The sequence below is a fragment of the Malurus melanocephalus genome, unplaced genomic scaffold, assembly GCF_030028575.1.
Source record: "Malurus melanocephalus ecotype Western Australia unplaced genomic scaffold, MMel_1.1 scaffold_98, whole genome shotgun sequence".
Lineage (NCBI taxonomy): Eukaryota > Metazoa > Chordata > Aves > Passeriformes > Maluridae > Malurus > Malurus melanocephalus.
In genome coordinates, this window is record NW_026623330.1 from 1,693,582 (window position 1) to 1,712,929 (window position 19,348).

General features: G+C 40.5%; 1 protein-coding gene across 9 annotated transcripts in view; it reads right to left on the reverse strand.

Annotated features, from left to right (window-relative positions):
* Positions 1-1,752: 1,752 nt before the first annotated feature.
* The window catches only part of BPTF (bromodomain PHD finger transcription factor), a 49,468-nt gene continuing 31,872 nt past the window's right edge, over positions 1,753-19,348 (reverse strand). For 3 of the 9 annotated variants that reach the window (XM_057368872.1, XM_057368874.1, XM_057368876.1), the window contains exons 19-32: positions 18,760-18,921; positions 17,683-17,831; positions 17,294-17,417; positions 16,517-16,740; positions 15,158-15,380; positions 14,656-14,966; positions 13,287-13,369; positions 11,247-11,472; positions 10,476-10,819; positions 7,117-7,290; positions 6,024-6,216; positions 5,045-5,129; positions 4,167-4,353; positions 1,753-2,662 (exon numbers count right to left, since the gene is read on the reverse strand). In XM_057368872.1, the coding sequence (XP_057224855.1) occupies positions 2,626-2,662; positions 4,167-4,353; positions 5,045-5,129; positions 6,024-6,216; positions 7,117-7,290; positions 10,476-10,819; positions 11,247-11,472; positions 13,287-13,369; positions 14,656-14,966; positions 15,158-15,380; positions 16,517-16,740; positions 17,294-17,417; positions 17,683-17,831; positions 18,760-18,921 (2,522 nt within the window). In that variant the 3' untranslated portion in view covers positions 1,753-2,625. The other 6 variants (XM_057368868.1, XM_057368869.1, XM_057368873.1 and 3 more) reach the window with 6 other exon arrangements.

A 19,348-nucleotide genomic window follows, 5' to 3' on the forward strand; every position in this document is an offset into this window, starting at 1 on the left:
CKATTCCAAAACCCTCCCAGCAATAACCACACTCACGTTCAACAGCTGCCATGGTAGTTTTGGTACCTCACAGTGAGTAATTTTCTTCTCAGAAGGGTAAGTGTGAAAATTCTGCAGCCACCACACAGAAATCCGGGTGTACAGGAATAACTGTTGTCATCCCATCTGTCCAGGGGTTTACTCGAGGCTTTTGGGTAAGCCTGACTTCTTACTGTACTTTCAACTCCATTAATTTCTGCATGAACTAAATTGAGATTGAGGACAATTCCTTCAAATTTGAGGACACAGAAAATCAAACTGGCACAGCTCATGTTATCAATATCTCTTAGAACATATGACCATTTCAAAACAACTGTTGCAGTAATTTATAAAATACAAAGAGGATGAGGACTGAGCAGAGATCACAAACCTTATGAACTTTATGCCTTAGGTCAGGGGGGAATTAACCACAAGTGATTTATTTTCAGTAACACCATTTAACTATAAAGCATCACCACTAATAAATCCAGAGAAGTACCTCGACCTGCTCAATGAAAATTGAACACACTGAAACAGGCTCTCATAGAATCACAGAATGGTTTGGGTTGGATAATTAATCAGCAGCATTAAATTGCATGTATGACTTCCCTAATCAACCCGATTTACAGTTGCACATGATCTGGCAAAGCCAGGACCTACATCCAATAATATTGTCAAATGTTTCATTAGAAACACCACCAAATCCATGTCAAACACATTACTTTATTTGTCTAGGATGATGTGTCCTATAAGGTACAAAAAAGTACTCTTCAGTTTGCCACAATTTGTTAAAAACAGCAATCTATTGCCTAACAGGTAGGAAAGGTTCAAATCATGTCAATATGGATTTAGGTATGAATAAATAGTACAGAAATGCTGAGAAGCTGGGATGAGATGCAGGATATGTCCCAGTGCTGTTAGAGGTGAGATTTTTCCTTGTTGCATTAAAACACAATGCTTACAATATGCAGCATTTTTTTTTAAACGTCAAAGGACAACATAACCTAAATGCAACTACTCCTCTTTGACTTTCAGAAGCATAAATGGATTATTGTTTCCACACTGAACAATTAGTAATTTTCACAGATAGGTTAAATGACAACATTTGTATGTACAAAAAAAACACACGAGTTTTTAGTAGATAAAATCCCCCCAGAAGAACCTGAACACCTGAGCTGGAAGTGTAAGAAAGGGTGGTGAGTAGCAACATCTTTTTAAGAAAAATAACAGAGGAGGTTCTTGCATAGCAAGGTGTGAGGTTAAACCCAAAAGGAGYTTATCCATAAATCAGGTAAATCCCAGACCACTGTAGAGCAGAAGCTGACTGTGAATTAGTGCAAAAGCTGGTCAGGTGGGTGAGGAGCTGCACAGGAACCAGGGCTGGCAACTACAGACAGGGACCAGAGCAAATCAGTCCCACMCAGCCAAGGAAAAACCTCCTCATCTGCAATTTGATCGTGTTGGGCTCCAGTTCATCCCTCGGGCAGTGCTGCTCCCGCAGGAAACACTGGGACAGCTCCCAGGGACAGTTACAGGTGGAACTCCACATTCCCAGAGCACTTGGCACAGATCACCTCACAAACACCTCTTGGCACCACCATGGGAGTGTTTTATCAGGATAACAGGGTGGGAACATGGTCAGGTCCCTATTGCCACCCCTATTCCTTGCAAACCCTGCAGTCCTGCACAAATCCCCCAATGTCACACACACGTGGCAGCAAACACACCTACGGCTGTGGGGAGAACAATGATCTCCATTTATTTCATTTCATATACATCCATATTTTGAATTTTAATACAAAAGAAAAAAAAAATTAGAATCTGACAAATGTTTACAAACAAGATACCTTCAAATAGATTTTACTCAGTTCAGTCTGGTGCAGAGTAAATGACAAATTGTACTGTTTGTTATATTCAAGGCAACAGAGTCTGTAGTCCGTGACCACTCAGCCCAACTTTTATGCAAGCTTGTTTTTATCTACCATGAATGATAAAACTCCTTGTTGATTCCCAGTCCTGTGTGTGTGCACATGTGTACATAGCAGCTCCTTTCATAGAAAGAAAAGACATCTAGAGGTCTTCTTGTACTTTTACCTACAGGAATCATGTTAAGATACAGAATGGATTACATGGAACYGGGGCTGGATTTTATAAGAAAAAATAATTAGCTGACAAATGAGGGCAGCAATAAAAAAGCGTCTTTTTTGCAACAATAAATAAATACAGTCAAAGTTTTCTGTGTGGACTTTAAACCAGCTTCTTCACTGAAGAACAGACGTGGCATTTCCATGGAGTTAAACGTGACCCCATTTACTGTATCTTTTTTCTTGCTCTCTTTCTCTCTCTCCTTCAACAAAACAAAGTTTTCCTGCTTCTGCCACAATAGTACAACAATTTGATCTTGACAAGAAAGTGGTGCTGCTGATTTTTATTTCTTTGTCCTTTGGACAAAATAAGCCAAGAATATAATTTGACTGTTGTGACCAATAAAAACGCAGTTTACATCAAGTCTTGTCAGGATAACCTGACTAAAAACATCTGGCTCCTTAATTAAAAAYTGTCAGACAACCAGATCCTTGCTTGTGTGTTTGGTTAACACGCTGAACTCTAAGAAGCTGTAGACTGCAGTTTGTTGTTATGGGACCTGCAGAATACAGAAGAAAGTGAAGAATTAAGCACCCTTCAATTTGGAGAACACAGTTGCTGCAAGGTGTTGCCAAAAATAAATCACAATGAGGGAATTACCATCATGTTGCTTTCATTTATTATTTATCCCCTTCAGAAAAAAAGAATGCTTAAAATAATTCTCACTCTGAATTTTAAGCCCATTTTCTCCTCCAGAATACAAATATTGCAGTACTTGTAAAATGCAGTGTGTCACTGAAATATTCCAAAATGCCTGAAATCAGTTTTACTCACGTATTTACATAATAGTAGTCCATCAAAGGGAAAGCAAAAAGACATTTTTAGTTGTAAATATTTATAATAAGGTCTACTTTGCTTAAATTTATTCAAGAAGTCTTTGGATTAACTTAATAGAAAAAAAAAAAAAACTGAACAGGCATGTTAAAATCACATTTTTGCTAAGCAGAGTTCAGCAAAACTCCTCTTTGACATTCACAGTTTTATTAGTGACTTAAACTAAAACAACAAAATACAAGGTTTCCACGATGAACTTTTCATTTTTTCTCAGTACAGTATTTGAGGAACGGAACAATTTTTTGTTAACAGTTATGTTCACCAGCATGACTGCTGGCAACAAAAACAACATTTATTTTTTAGACAAATGATCTGGATTTTTAGGGCAGTTTAATGTCATTGAATTGTACAATAAAAGAAAGTGACCCCAACATCCAGTTCTGATTCCAGTTAAAAAGTTCAGACTAAAGATATCACAATCTGCAAGAAAAGAAAGAAGACGGATGGTATAAATGAAAAACAATAACAAATAAGATGCAGCAATGAAATCAGTGTGTGCTGGGGACCCAGCTAATGGCAGTGACAGAAACATGGGTTGAAAACYACCTGATCAGAATTATTACACTACTGAACTGGAAAGAAAAATGCATTTTCTTTTTCAAAAATGTCTATGTAAGGGCAACACTCTCCATCAGCCCTTCCTCAGAAAAAAAAAAATTAAAAAGAAAGTTTAATTTTAAAAGGTAAATTTTTAATTATGTTTCATTTTCTGTACTCTACTTTAAATCTTACTTACTCCCTCTGTTTCAAAGGTGGTAAGTTATAAAAAGATGAGAGGAGTAACACTAAAGTATTTTAATTTCTTCCAGTGGATTATCAGCTTCACAGCAGGATTGTCATTTATTAGCATCAGAAGTGTTTACTGCAAGTAGAAAATYAGCAGAACTCAAAGTATTTGTCCTGATCAGAAATTAATAAGTTTTCTGCAGCAATGAGCTGAAGTATCATTCAAATTTTGCAAATTTATGATACCACCCAAAYTTTTAACAACTCCTTTTGAATAAACACCCCAAAGTAACCTCCACAAAATCATATTTAAGCCTTAATTTCAACAAAATTTTCCAGGAAAGTGCATGGAGCAGCAAATCCCTGCATGAAAGCAAGATAAGCTCAGAAAGGAGATTTCAGAGGACAACACAACATGTGTGGTTAGGAACACTCCAGCTTACCTGCTTGCTTTAAATCCTTTTAGTTTCTGTACAAAGAAAGACTCGAGAACTTCTGCACACTGATAAAAAGGGGAGTCACTTGGATTGTAGTAACGGCAGTTATCAAAAATTTTGGTCATGTCTGCCACAAACTCCGTGACCTTTTTGTAGTAGCGCTTCAGGATTCTTTCTTCCATGGTGGCAAGGTCTTTAAAGAAACCAAAGGTTATTTAAATGAGACATTTTCATCCTAAACAGAACACTTTCAGGTCAGGTGCTTTTCCAGGAATGCTGGCCATGACTGGGGACAGCAGGATTCCCTCAGAATAGACACTTAGGTGTGAATATGTTGTGTGCAGTTAAATTCAATAAAATGCAAGTATCAGAGTGACCAGGGAAAACTCTTGCAAGGAACTCCCTGCTTTTTCTGAAGAAGTGAAGGACAAAGAAGGTCAGGCAATCAGGATTCAGGTACCATGTCTACTTGTAACAGCCATCACCTCCTGATTATTTTTTAAATTCCTGACTTGCTTTGAATGAACCATCAATTCTCATGGGCACATGTACATTATACATGGCACAGATGGAAGATTTCAAGTGCAAGGTCATGCAAAATGTCCTTTTTAAATAAAGAAATTTAAAAACATGAGTTCTATCCTATTGCTGCATCARCTTCCATGTTTCATCTGTAACACTGGCAGTATTTAGGGTGAAGGAATCAGCCCAGAAGTTGATAAATTAGCCCTCACTAATTCCAAAATATATCAGTAAAAAATCATTGTTTCACCTGCCTAACCTCTGTATTTTACAAAATAAAGCTGAGAACTGGTCAGCAGGAAATYAATTTGCCATTCCAAAGCCCAAAGGCACTCCCTCAGCCTGTTGTCACCAACACTTACCCATCGGTTCTTTGATGACACCATAATAATCTGGTGCATCGTTGGGATCTACTGGTTCTAGGAATGGCCATGCCATCTTGTGAGCCTGGCAGGGAAACAGGAGAGAATTCAAACATAAAATTAAATTAGGCACTCTTAATAGGTAAATATTTTCATCCTATTATCTGTTGGGGTCTGGAGTTGAATTTCAGGAAAAAGGGCAGCATTGTATGAAAAAGTAACCAGTTCTCATCTGATGACTGGRTAAAGTTTTAAATGTCAGTGACCCAGTAGTTGGGCTTGAAAACAGGAAACTGTGAGATTCAGACATAACAGGATGCTGTGCTGAGCAGGCTGCATGGAAAAGTATGGAATGGATTTACTGAGAGTGCTTTCAAGTCCTCTGAAATTAATATGTTTCAATAAATGTATGYAAAATGTAGCACAATGCAAAATATTACTTACAAGATTTCTGTTACCACAATTTTAAGAATTTTACCAGAATTCTGAAAAATTCTTTATAGCTGTAGCAGAAAAAGCCTATTTGGGAGTGACAGACAMACCAGAAGTATACAGTATCAGACAGTGACATAGTTCTTATTATCAGAATGCCATCATTTCCATGCTGATAATGATCCCCTGGGAGAACATTTCTGAAATCTGGTAACTCTCAAAGTACCAAAGTGTAGGTCAAAACTGAAAACAGAACACTGCACCTTCCACTGTGCAGCTGGGCCCCCACTCTGCCTTTTGGGATTCTAAATCTGCTTCCTTTAAAAGCCTTTCTGAAGGGATTGTTTAGTCTCACGACTCAGGAGCAGTGATTTACTAATTACTGTAAATAATCCTCAGCACAATAATGTCAAACAAGTTTGCAGCTGACACAGGGGCAAAGCTTTGCTGTTCCCTCAAATCTCAGAGCTGCTAAAGAGAAATCACAGCCTCCTCCCAGATCCATGGGTCCATCCCACTCCCTGGTGCTGCAATCCTTTCTCCTCACCTGCAAGGAGCGCAGAACTCTCCTCAAGCCTTCGTAGTCTTTGTCTGTGAGTGGACTGAGCACAGTCATGGCATCCTCTGTGGACTGGCACTGTGGACACACGTACTCATCAATGAGATCTGCCTCGCTCTGCAGGATGCCCACGCAGCGCCCGTGGTACCAGTTCTGACATCGGTCACAGCCAATGTAAAATCTGCAAGAGCCAAACCAAATGTCAGTGCCTTCACCTCSTTCATGGCCAGGTTACATTTACACACATCCACCTGCCATGCCCTGCACACAAGCAGATACTTGGCATGATTAAATACAGCAGGTAATAACAGATTTCAGTGACAAATTCTACTCCAAGTGCTTCTGTATTTACAAACCATTTCAAAACATGTTCCTAAATATTACCCTTGCAAGAGATTTCAAAAAATCATTCCTCTGCTTTAGAGATGAAAGGAACAGTGTAAAGCCACGAGTCTCACCCAGCCAGTATCCAAACCAATTCAAGATGCATTTTGCACAAACTGGACTACAACTAGGGCTTGTTTCAATCTGTACAAACACTTTTCATATGGAAGCTTCARTCTTGTAATTGAATACAGAGGGAATATTCTATGACACAAAGCCTTACAGTAAAAGTAAAAATATGTAATTCACATAYATATAATCATATACCAACCATATACCCCCATACTAAAATTATGCTCTCCAGCCAGATCAGATTAAAGCACAAAAAGAATCCACTAAAAATAGCATTTGTCTTTTAGTCTTTCTAACCATCCCCTGTTAAAGAACATAAAATGAAAAAAAGAAAAGGAATCCCAATTTAAAGTACATGGCGTTTTGGTAGTTTGTTGTCAAAAATAAAAACCACAATACATTTTTGACCACCCTGAGGAACTCCACTTTTCCTAAACATTTACTGAACACAAACATTCAGGAGGGGGAGACAATTACTGAAAAGCAATTTGTATTTCGAATGAATACAATATATGCAGAATAATATTTTTTCTTTTTTTTTTTTCTCTTTGCAAGGAACAGGAAAGCACAGTCAGAGCAGATTTGCTACCTAGACATGGAATAAGAGGTTCTTATCCGAACTCACTGCGACTCATCATAAGGTGTTCTGCAGATACAGTACAACTCCTCACTGCTGCCCTCTTGTGCCCGTTTACACTCATTACAGATGTACACATCCATTTTCTTAGCCTCCTTTTCTGTGATGCCAACACATTCTCCATGATACCAGTTAGTACAAAGATCACAGCCAATATAGAACCTAAAAGTGTTCACAATGAAAATGACAATGTAATTGTCATTTCAAATGGCATGGCACTTTTCCCTGCATTTCTGTCTGATGCACTTGCTGCTGGGCTAYTTTCTGTCTTGGTTTCCCTGCTCCCTATCCTTACAAACTAACATCTCATGCTGCAGCTAGAYTGGCAGTAAGGTCACTTGGGTCAATTTTAAACTGACAATTTATCAAAATGCACATGTATTAATATGTACATATTAATATACAACCAGACTTTGACAAAACCATGGGCTAAAAATCTACTGTCTTCAACGTGTGTGTGAAAAACTGTCAAAGGCACAAAAAGACAAGGCCAAAGAAAAAGGTTTACATTTTCAAAATTGCAGCTCAAAAGCCACTGAAACATTTCCTTAAGGTTTGAAAATGTAGGTCTCAGTTAATTTAAAAAACAAAAGCAAAGCGCAAACACCAACTAGGAGTTACGAGTACACTACAAGAACATGCAACCAGCAGTGTGTAGGTACATCTTGGTGTAACATGATACGAAGGAAAATGGGGTCAGGGCATGGTTGTCAATTTTAAGTCTTGGTGTTTTTTGGTTGGTTTTTTTTTTTTGAGGGGGTGTGCACTGAGAAACTGGTAATAAACTACTTAAAACTGCGACAAAGTGGAATTTTGAGTGAATAATGTCTCCTCTCAGACACAGCYGTGTGACAGAACCAGGTATGGTATGACACAAAGTGAAGGGAACCAGGGACAGAATCATGGCAATGGGACCTTGCACAGAATGATGTGACAAAACTGTAAAATATTATGCCAGGATGTTTGTAACTCGTGTATGGATCTCTCAGAACACACCTATGACCAGGGACAACCAGATGGGTGACGCTCACATCCATTCTCTCTGCCTGAGCAAAAGCAAGCAGACTCAGAACCTCAAAATCCTCAAAATCCTCCTGGATTTTGGAACCCACAACCCCCTGCCAGCTGTTGCTGTAGGAATTCCTGCCACCCTGTCAGCAACACCCTGGAGACACCACAGCACCAACAGGGCAGTAGCTCCCCCATGTTTCACAAGAAGCATCTCTGATGTCCTCTGCACACTCCTGGACACTCAGATCCTGCCTTTTTCTCTTCTTTTTTAGTCAGGTAGATCCTAAAATAAATATCACACAACTCAATTTCCATAAAGAATGGATAGATGTAGATTCTGACAACTATCAGCAACTCAGCCTGTGCCCCCTTCCCCAGAGGGGCTGTGTCTGCTCCTGGGGATGTGGAAGCACATTTGGATCCAGCTGTAGATGCTAAACCTTGCCACTGGAATGTGGAACAGGTCCCACATTTAACAAATAAGYTGGAATCTAAGTAGGAATCTTAGAAAGATCTCCTTGAAAACAGTATCAGCAAATCCCTGTAACCCTGGAGTATCACGAATGAGAACTAAACATAAGAGATTTGCAATAAAATACAAACAAAAACAGCTTATAAGGTTTTACTAAATAAAAAAACCCCCACAGGGTATTCATAAAATACCACGAGTTGGCTTTTCAAGTAGCACACCTATCTTTTCTGAAGTAGAAAAGAGACACCAGTACAAAGAGGACGATYCAATGCCTACATATACATGAAAAATTAAAGAAAAATTCTCACRAAACTGTTTTATATGTGACTAATTCCTTTCCAAACAGAGATAGRATTATGTACTTCAACAGTACAGTCATCATTTGTAGGAACATCGGATTTCAAATTCAAAAAAGCAAAGCAGCAGAGCTCAATCATATTGCAAAGGATACTACTGAGTTATTAATATTCCATTTTCTTGAAGTTTTATTCAGTGTGCTGAAGCACAGTTCTCAATTCAAGCTACCAAAATTCATTCTGTGACCATGAGAGTCAACACAAAGAGTTAGTCTGACAATCAAATCACTCCCTAAGTCCAGATGCAGTAACACAGAGACCTCTGGTATCACAGCCAGAGAACACAGTCCCTCCTAAGTGCACTGGGTGACAGAAAAACTGACACAAARTTAAGTGAGGCTGGGGACATCCCTCAGAGGTGACAGTGACACAACAGCCAGGGCATCATTYTGCTCTTCCTGCAGCACTGTCAGTCCAGGGAGCAGCCTCATTTCCCACATCGAAGCAACGGTGCAATGGCCAGAGCTACTCAAAACCAAGGTGGAAAAAACCTCCAAGAACTCAACTTTGTTAAAAAGAAAAAAATAWTAAAACCCAAAAAAGACTAGAAGGAACCTCAAGAGGTTCCCTAGTCCKGGCCCTAACCTTAGAATGAAGAACCATGACCCATGGAGTGAAAGCACTCCAGATCCATGATTTCTTTGTTATCGGCCTTAAAGCACCAGCAAATGGCACCAGTTCATGCTTTTGGATATTGTCACTTACTTGGAATTGGTCTGAAGTCACATTTATTGTACACAAATCTCTACACCGCTCTCAGATGTTTACCATCACTAACCACTGCTGCTAKTCACCTCTAGCTTAAGCAGGAATGTGCAACACCATCCCCTGGAATCCACTGATCCTCCACTTCACCACTTCCACCATTCCTTCACAAGCTCTGTGTGTAGCATTAATACTTTTCCTCATTCACAGTCAGAATCAAACTACAGAGAACTGCAGTTTTCACTTTGTCAAATGCTTAAACATTCATTTTTATCAACCCTGGAATGCAAATAATAACACATGGAAACCAYTTCTCCCAGAAACATTGGCCAAAGTGAACTGCAGTCCAGCGACTTGGAGCCCCCTTTACCAGGTACTGCCTTACCAAAAGAAGTCATTTATTGGAAGATGGTACCAAAGCTATTTCTGAAGAACATTAACTACTTATTCACAAGAAATTGCTCAAACCAAATAGTCACTTGCTTCTGAGGCAGAGGCAAAACAGCAAAAGAAAGTAACAGAGCGAAGGGAAAAAAAGAAAAGAGTATGTGCATGTGAGACAGGAAGGTCACACAATGGAGACATGCAAACGAGTAAAATATAAACCACGCACAGGAACAGTATCAACCGAGTATGTTAATATTTCTAACTGCTAGTGGAAAATAGAGMCTTTAYTCTCTGCACCTCAGTGATCACTGCAATAACCTGCCACTATCTCCACTTCTAGCACTAGCTGGCACTAAGAGCTGACACTGAACCTAAGGCTAAGGACATGCAGGAGGAGCTGTGACATCGYTACTCACTTGGACTCGTCGTAAGGCGTTTTACAGATGCAGTAAAGCTTTGTGTCCTTCTTCGTTTCCTTTGAGGTAGTAGAAATCATTTTCTTTTTCTTGGACTTGGAAGCTGAGGAATCCTTCTCCTCCTCTCGTTTCCTCTTCTGGGAGGAGACTGGCACGGGGACAGTGGTGGAGGAGGAGGAGGTGACGCTGGCTGCGGGTGGCTGTGGCGGTGCTGGTGGCACTGGTGGCGGTGGTGGCGGAGCAGCGGCGGCGGCGGCGGCAGCTGCGGCTGCTGCTGCAGCAGCTGCTGCCTGGGCCCTTTCTTTCTCTTTCTTAATTTTAGTCAAGTCTTTCTTTAGCTCCTCCTGAAGTGTATTAAATGAATAAATAGAGAGAGAGGGACTTCATATGATTGTTGCAAGACAGGGTTACAATCAAGGCAAAAATCCCCATKTTTAACCAAAAGAAAATAAATAAATCCATTTCAATATGCATTTCTTTCATGTTCTCAAACCTACAGTTCACATAATATTAAGGGATGACACTCTTGGGCTACTATGGCCCCCTAGCTGTAACTTATCAGAAGGTATTTCATGRAAGAAGGTAATTTCAGTCCACAAGAAAACCAAGAGGCCCCCAAAGGACACAGAGTACCTTCGCAGAGATCCACAACCACAGCTTCTTCCTGTAAATTTCCTYAAAATCTCATGAGCAAACAGACAACAAAGATTAACACAGAAATTAAAAATCCCCAGCTTAACATCAAATTAGTCTTTGAGACTCTGTCCTTACCTGCACTTCAATTTGCARATCTTTGTCCAGAAGTGCTCTTTTTTTCAGTATTTCAGCTTTCAGCTGCTCTTTATGCTTGAAAAGCAAAGCTGAGAGCTTGGTGGCGTTCTGTTTGCTCCGCTTCTGCTCCACGCTCTCCTCTCGTTTCCGTTTCTTAGCTGCCTGTTTTTCTTCTTTGTCTATCTTATCCAGAATGTATTTCATCACTTGGTTGCACACAATCATTCTGGGGAAGAAATAAAGGAAAAGGACATTGTGCTGAGCTGCCTGTTTATTCCCAGCTGAGAATGCAGAATCAATTCTCCAGTCGCTGCAAGGTCATTATTATATTTCCTAAGATGCACAAGGTAAATTTAGCAGCACTCAGTGCTTCCACTCCTGCTTATTTACCAAAACTCTGCTGGGAGAGATCAAGTCCCTTGTTAGGCTCAAGAGGGCCAGTCCCAATTTCACTTAAATGATCTGAGTACTAATTGTTCCTCCCCTCCCCCATACGATTCCAACAAAGCTTTGGCTTTAGTAGGATGAGAGACATTTTCACTCAATTCAGTTTCCAAGATTTGCTTGAAAGAGCTGGATTTTTATTCTGATGTAGGATGAAAATGAGTTGGAAGCCGGTAGCTTCTTCTAAAACAGACATTTCTATGCTTCAGTGACCATCAAATATTACCAAGATTTTGTGTTTTGCCATAAGGACTGACAAATACTTTTCACTGTATAGAATTCACTATAAACAGTTCCAAATTTTTCCACTAATGACAGCTCAAGATTAGTTTTTCATCTGCTTGTTGTACATTCAACTATAAAATCTATTTTCCTGYTCACTTGTTCTGCAACTTTCATTTATTTTCCTTTATATTTCAATTAGAAAATGAATGTATTTTGGCTCCTCTGAATTTACTCTTCCCTTCCCCATTCTTTTTCAAAACCACTAGAAAACCAAATGCTTCCCGTTGCCAGAGTGACCGTGAAAAACAACTCCCATTGAGCTGAGAGGAAACAGCAGAATAGCAATGGCCAGGACAAGCAGCTGCTGGTAAATCTGRTTTCAGACATTTTGTCCTTTGACAGACAGCTGGATTTTGATGACAAATGTAACATGTAGGTAGACAGCTGTAGGGCCATACAATTTTGTTTAGTTTGCTCTTTATACCTGCACTGTATCTACTTGGTTTAGTCTCTTTTTTTTTCACCGACTTAATATCTCCAAATCAGATTTTTGGAGAATAAATCAGTGAGATGGCAAGGCAGCTGCATCATGAACCAAGCTAGTTAGAACTATTTTTTCGTCATTCTCAGAAATTGGACTTTTATCAGTTCAAACACCTATTTCACTGTCTGACACCATGAAATGAAGAGCACATCCAATACATCTTTTTCTTTATGCAACTGTGAACAGTAAAGGAGTGGCACCCAGGGATAGTGTTGTAATCAACTGAGCTTGTGATTTGATGATCGAAATTTCATAAAACACACTCTTCTTTTTCTTAGTATCTGACACACACTTGTGATTATCTAATTGGAGCMACTGCATGTGTGAAAAGGAGTCAAAATAATCTCAAGACAAATGACAAACACTGCAAATTTCTGTTTAGCAGCTTCAAGCATAAAATCTCTCAGTTTGTCAATCTGTCTTCCAACTCTTCAGCTCCTTCTGCAGAGTGGGATGTGCAGGGACAAGAATGGAAACACATGGCCATGATAAAGGACAAACAAAATCCAGGCTTTTTTTACAGCAGAACCATTAAATCTCCATCCTGTGCTCCTTTAAGGATGTCTTTTACTTGAGTTTGAAAACCGTGGCCAGCTTCAAACACGACATGGATTACTCAGAAAGCATATAATCAGAATAAAATTGAGATTATACAAGATTCAATTAAAAATCATTATGAAAGTTACTTCTGAGTGTTACTCTAACCAATTTAGAACAGCAACACTTCTTTAGACAGGTTTTTACAAACCAGCATTTCATTACGATAGAATTAAGATGTAATAAATAAAAAAATTGACAGCTATAGATGCACTGTAATGCACATTCACCTCTGATTTTCTTCCCTCTCAGCTGGAGTCAGTGTCTTCTTCTGTTTCAAATGTTCTATGACAGCATTCTGCTTCATAACCACCTGTAGGATGACGCAGAATTCAAAATAAAAGATGAAAACTTTAACCAGTATTTCACAGTATTATGGGGAGAACCAGGACATTTCCTAAGTTAAAGAAGTGTCATTCATTTCACTGACTGACCAAATAAAGCTGATTTTTTTATCAGGGGAGCAGTGCTTGTTTAAAACAATTATCAGAAAATTGAAAAAGAATTTGAAAATGAACATCACCACCCCGCAGAGCAGGATATTTTGCTTACGTGAAGTTTAAACCCAGGGACTAAATGTAAATTGAACTGCATTTCCTCAGTGACTGGTTGTTTTATTTTGGAAATATTGTATTTTTTTTAAAGCCCCACAGCCATCCAACAGCATTACATTCAGATACCTCTTTGGAACCTCAGTTTTCAGGTAATCAGAGTACTGCACGTGTACTCTATCCATCAACTCTCCTAGCTCTGACCTATCTTTCCTGAGCTGAGAACAGAGATGCATTTGTCCCAGCAGGTAGTAGCAAGTTGAATCAAGGTGACAGAGGAATGCAAACAGGGTAGAAGTGACTTGATGTGCTGAATTAACTTGGAATATGTCATTAAATTGCCAAAAGCAACATCTTTTGCTTTCAAAGTGGTACCATCTTTGAAAGAATCAAATTAACTGCCTATCAAATGTATTAACACTGTTAACAAGAACAGGCATTTCAAATTAGATTTCTCCCATTCATTAAGTGTTAATTTCCTTCTGCTAACTTTACCTGTTTCTGGATAATGTCACCTTGATTAGAAGCCTRAAGGCTGCGCTCACGTTTAATTTCTATCTGTTGCTGCTTTTTCTTCTGCTGCTGCTCCCTGAGCTGCTGAACTCTGTGCAGCTGCTCCTGAACTCTAGCTACTTGCACTGTCACCACACCAGCAATCTGCTGAGCCTGCAAAGGGCTGCTGTGCTGGATCTCAGGGGGAACTGGAGCTCCATCTGGGGCGCTTTGCCCTGCTGGTCTCAGATCTGAGCCCCAACACGGGGCTACAGCTCAGAGAGGTTTTCCATTTGCTGCTGAAGCTGAGGCACTCCAATGAGTTTTGTTGGAGGCTGCTGAAGCTGCAGCTGAGGATGAGCTGGACACTGCACAGAAACCCGATTTAAACTGGGAGGACTCGCAAGGACTGAGCCCGAGATGTGAGCCTGAGGCTGTGATTGCTGCAGCACAGCTGGAATGTTTATGGGAGCATGGGGCCGTGTGCTGCAGCACAGCTGGAATGTTTATGGGAGCATGGGGCCGTGTGGGACTGGGCTGTGGGGTGGGGTGTCACCTGAGCTGGATGCTGAGGCTGGGGCTGGCACTGGCCGGGGGGCAGCACCGCAGGCTGTGGCGGCATCGGGGCTGGAACTGGAGAGAGCCCCGGGGGCTGCGCTGGAGACTGAGCTGGAGACTTGGACGGCTGAGCTTCGGGGGGCACCGCGGCGTCACTGGGCACTTCGGGCTGGCTCGGGGCCTCGGGCTGGGGCTGAGCCCCTGCAGGCTGGGCTGGGGCTGAGCCRGGCTGGCCCTGGGGCTGCCCCTGGCCCTGGGGCACAGTTGGGGCCGGTGGTGCCTGCAGAGCTGGCTTCTGCTCCCCTGCAGCTGCAAACGACACAAACGAGGATTCCATTAATTGCAAATGGCACGGCCATGAGCCTCACTAATCCAAACCCTCTGCAGAGCTCCATGCAGGAACCCAACCAGACTCTGTGTAACAGGCCACCTCCAGCTGCATAAATATTCCCATGTAATTGAAATGGAAGCTTTTTTCTGCTGAACAGAACAATGCTTACCCGAGGTTGAAGTAGAAACGGTGGTTGTAGTTGTGCTAGCTGTGGTAGCAGCTGCTGGYAGTGGGGTGAACAGAAATCTCTGAATTGTACCATTTGGCATAGCTGCTTGCATCAGCTGCTGTCCTGGGCCAGGTATTACAGTCACACCCTGAGGGATTAATTGTAACTGACCAGTAGTTTGACCTTGTCCCTGAATTACCACAGTTAARCCTTGACTGCCACCCTRAAAAAAAGTCAATATTGRTAAGTATTAATGACATAATTMTTTGASAGACTTTGMTGAAAATCAGAACAATCAGGGGTTTAGATTTCAGAATTCAGTATTTTTACCATGTACCATATTCCTAAGATCCAAAACTAGCATCTGAGATCACAAAACACTCAAGGACTSTTTCAATAATTCTATCGCCAACAGATGACTGGGTGGGCGTTACACATTTTGTGAACCCACAGCAMAGAATAAAAACTCTTGAGTCTTTGGTGTAGAATCTCATAGAATCATAGAATGGTTTGGGTTGAGAGGGACCTTAAAAAGCTCACCCAGTTCCACCCACACCTTCCACTGTCCCAGGTTGCTCCAAGCCCCATCCAACCCGGCCCTGGAGACTTCCAGGGATGGAGCAGCCACAGCTTCTATGGGCACCCTGTGCCAGGGCCTCACAAGGAAGAATTTCCTCCCAATATCTAAACCTACCCTCCCCTTCAGCTTCAACTCCAAGCATTGCTCCACCTAAAAAAAACACCTTACCTGGCAATAAGCAGTCTGTACATTGCAATCATTTACATGTATTATTTATAATTTGAAGAATACTGTGGTAACTCACAGAAATGCATTTTCACTCGAAGATTGACTCTAAACTTTTTTTTTTGCCAACAGACCTTCATGATCTGAGCAGAAGTTGTTAGAACTTTTTCCTTCTCTGCTTACAGATATTGCAAACTTTTCCTCTGAGATTCTGGATAGTATGAATTAAAACTCAATCTTCACATCAAATCAGAATACAGGGAACCAACATTATGATCTGAATGTCTACAAAACAGACCATACAGAATAAATATGTCCCTTTAYTGCTATTAAAGACTTTTTCCCATACTGCTGAACAYTYCTGATAGCAGTTGCMTTACTGGGAAAYACAACAGGAAGTGAGAGTYAAAACTTYACTATTAAAACKRCTTCATTTGTATTTAYTTATTGTATTYATTCATTATTTAAGCATCTTTCAGTCTGTAATTATACCAATGGTCATCCTAAATGAAGCCAGAATAAATCTGAGGTCAAAGGCACTGACTGAACTCCAAAGGCTGGATGGCTGTTATCCCATTTCCACCCCCAGGGTTGCCCAGTGTTTTTTTTTTTACCTGTCCTTGTGTGAGCTGTGTGAGCTGGGCCATTGTCAGCTTCACCTGGCCCTGCTGAGGGCGAGGGGGTGGTGCTGGGGTCTGGGGCTGCACTTGTTGTGGGGCTGTTGCAGAACTTGTGATGGTTTTCTGCCCAGTGCTGGAAGAAGCTGTGCTGGTACTYGAAACTGCAGTGGAGACAGGCTGACCCCTGATTATCTGAGTCACMACCTGCTGGGTCTGACCTGTAAAAGAATAATTTGAGCTAAGAAACACATTTTCAGCCTTTTAACCATAAGCACAGCAAATSTCTGAGTCACAACTTGCACTGGGGTGTGATGGTGAACAGACAGGTGAATCAAAYAGTTTGCACATAAATTTTCTTTACAAACCATTTGTGTGATCGACTGAAAAATGTCTGCAAAATGTTTTCTATTTTAACAAAGGTTGCATGCATATGGAGTGCTTCAAACATTCAGCTTCTGCTTAAGAAAAAWACTACAAAAATAGAGACTTTATAAATGCACAATTATTCTGTATGTTTTTAGGGGTTTTCAGTTGTTTTTTCTCCCCCAAATCAATGGTCTTAATTTTAAGTACAAAATTTCCCAGTGTCAGTGATGAACAACACTGACAAAGCCTCCAACCAACACATCCAAAAACCGACAAAGGCATTAATTAAAAGTCAAGCATCAAAACGAGGGATTTTTGCATTGGGACACAATGATACACAAGGAATCAATGAAGAAACAAACCATGGATTTTACACTGGGAATTTAAATATTAAAGTGAACCTACTGGCTGGCAGAATACCTTGTTGCACCACTACAGGTGTTCGAATGATGGTCTTGCCAAGGGTTGACTGCTGCAGTGGTGTCCGGATCACCGTCATCCCGGGGCGGAGCGGTGTCCCCTGCACTACCTGTGCACACCAGAGAGGAGACCACGTGTAAACTTGGGAAAAAAAACCACCTGGAATGTGCCCTGAATTTTTTTCTTAATGTGTTTTAATTTTCCCAGCTGGAGGGAATTGTTGTACCTTTTTGGAATAAAGAATCCATACACACCATTGCTGAGATGAGGCAAAAACATTGAWAAGTGATTAGACAGAACTTCTAAATCTGCCAAAAACTTAAAACCTATGCACCCACATTGTTTAGAGTTAAATAACTAGAAAAACATCTTACTTGTGAAGTGCTTGTTGTTCCTAATGTCCCTGTGGTGTTTGGCCTWATGGTTACAGTTGCTGTCCTTGGCTGGAATGAAGTAAAGGTTTGACTTGCACCTGTAGTTGATGGAATGATACCCAATACCTTTTGCTGAACTTGAACCACACCTAATTAAAGAAAAATTGAGAATTCATTAATGACATAATGGCCAGCAACAGAAGTAAATGCACTCCAGGGTAGCATTTAGAACTCAAGTCTCCAGGTTTCTAGAACACCTTTGAGCCTTTGTCATATTGTAAAAAGAAGCAGCATTATACTTTGTCCATAGTCCAACTACATTTTAAGTTAAGRAACAGGTATTTTAGAAAAGATTAAGGAAAGTATGAATCTTCACAAAGATCAGTTTGATGGTAACTGCAAAGAAATCCTTGCACTGAYAGGGTGCCACAAATTAGTGTTATACAACCATTAAAAGCTATAATCTGATTAATTTCAAATGTAGGAGAGCAGTTTAAACACYTTTCACCTAGAAGCCTCTGGTGCTGAAGAAAATGGGCAATGCTTCTCCTGTCATCTAAGAAATTTCAATACAAAATCTACAGCCTTCATGATTTGCTCAGATGCTAAATATAATGGAGACAGRGAATTGAGYTTTTCTSTTCAATATACATTCACAAATCTCAWAATATTAAGTCCTCTTGTTRAGGCAAGAATCAAAAATGCTAATCTTAGTCAGGAACCAAACTCCTGCTCATCAGTGAGGAGCAGCTGTAGGCATTAATATTTTTGTGAAGAAAGTTGCTTTGTTGATTTAGATAACAAAAAAAAACATGCTTCATTCCACATTGTTCAAAATAAAGCTCCTAATTTTGTGCTAGGAAATGCAGAATCATTTATAGGCAAAAAACTTGCATTTTTCCCCTTACAGACACAAATATGCAACACAGGGGGGAACAAGCTGCGGAAACTTGTATTTACATATCTAAAATAYTTTTCCCCTTTCAAGTCACAGTTTACTTCACTGGGAAAATAGTGTCAAAGGAGAATTAAACAGCAAGCTGGAATAGAATTTTTATTCAGTTCCCTTTGCCCTACCTCCTTGAGTTGATGGCACATTGACGGCAACAATCTTGCTGTTTGCAGGGAGTGGCAGCTTAGTTATCACTTTCCCTGCCATCGTTACTGGGCTGCCTGAGAGCTGGAAGGTCTGCCCTGTGCTGGCAATGGTTGTGGCTGAGGTGGCAGCTGTGCTAGTGGCTATTGAGGCACACAGAACAGGCAGGTTTAGAGCAGAGTAATTAGTCCATGAAATGATTGTTTTTTTCAAGTATGAAACAGCAAATTACAGGATTACTTTTAGATGTGGTTTTGAATGTGTCATGCTTTCTTTGGTAAAGATTCTTKGCTGGAAATGGTATGTTACACCATAGAATGCTTTCATGAATGATTACTAGTACAATAACTGCCAGGAATTAATGAGACAGGTCAGAAATGAGACTTCCTAGCAGGTCAGAACGAGGGAAAACTAGATAGCTATAATCTCAGAAATGTCCTCCTGGYATAGCAAGAGTTAAGAGCAAAGATAACCAGAAATGTAATAATAATGCTGCATATTTGGAGGAGATGTGATGTGTCTATAGGATGTGATGCACACACAGGATGAACTCCAGCACACGTTCCTTCC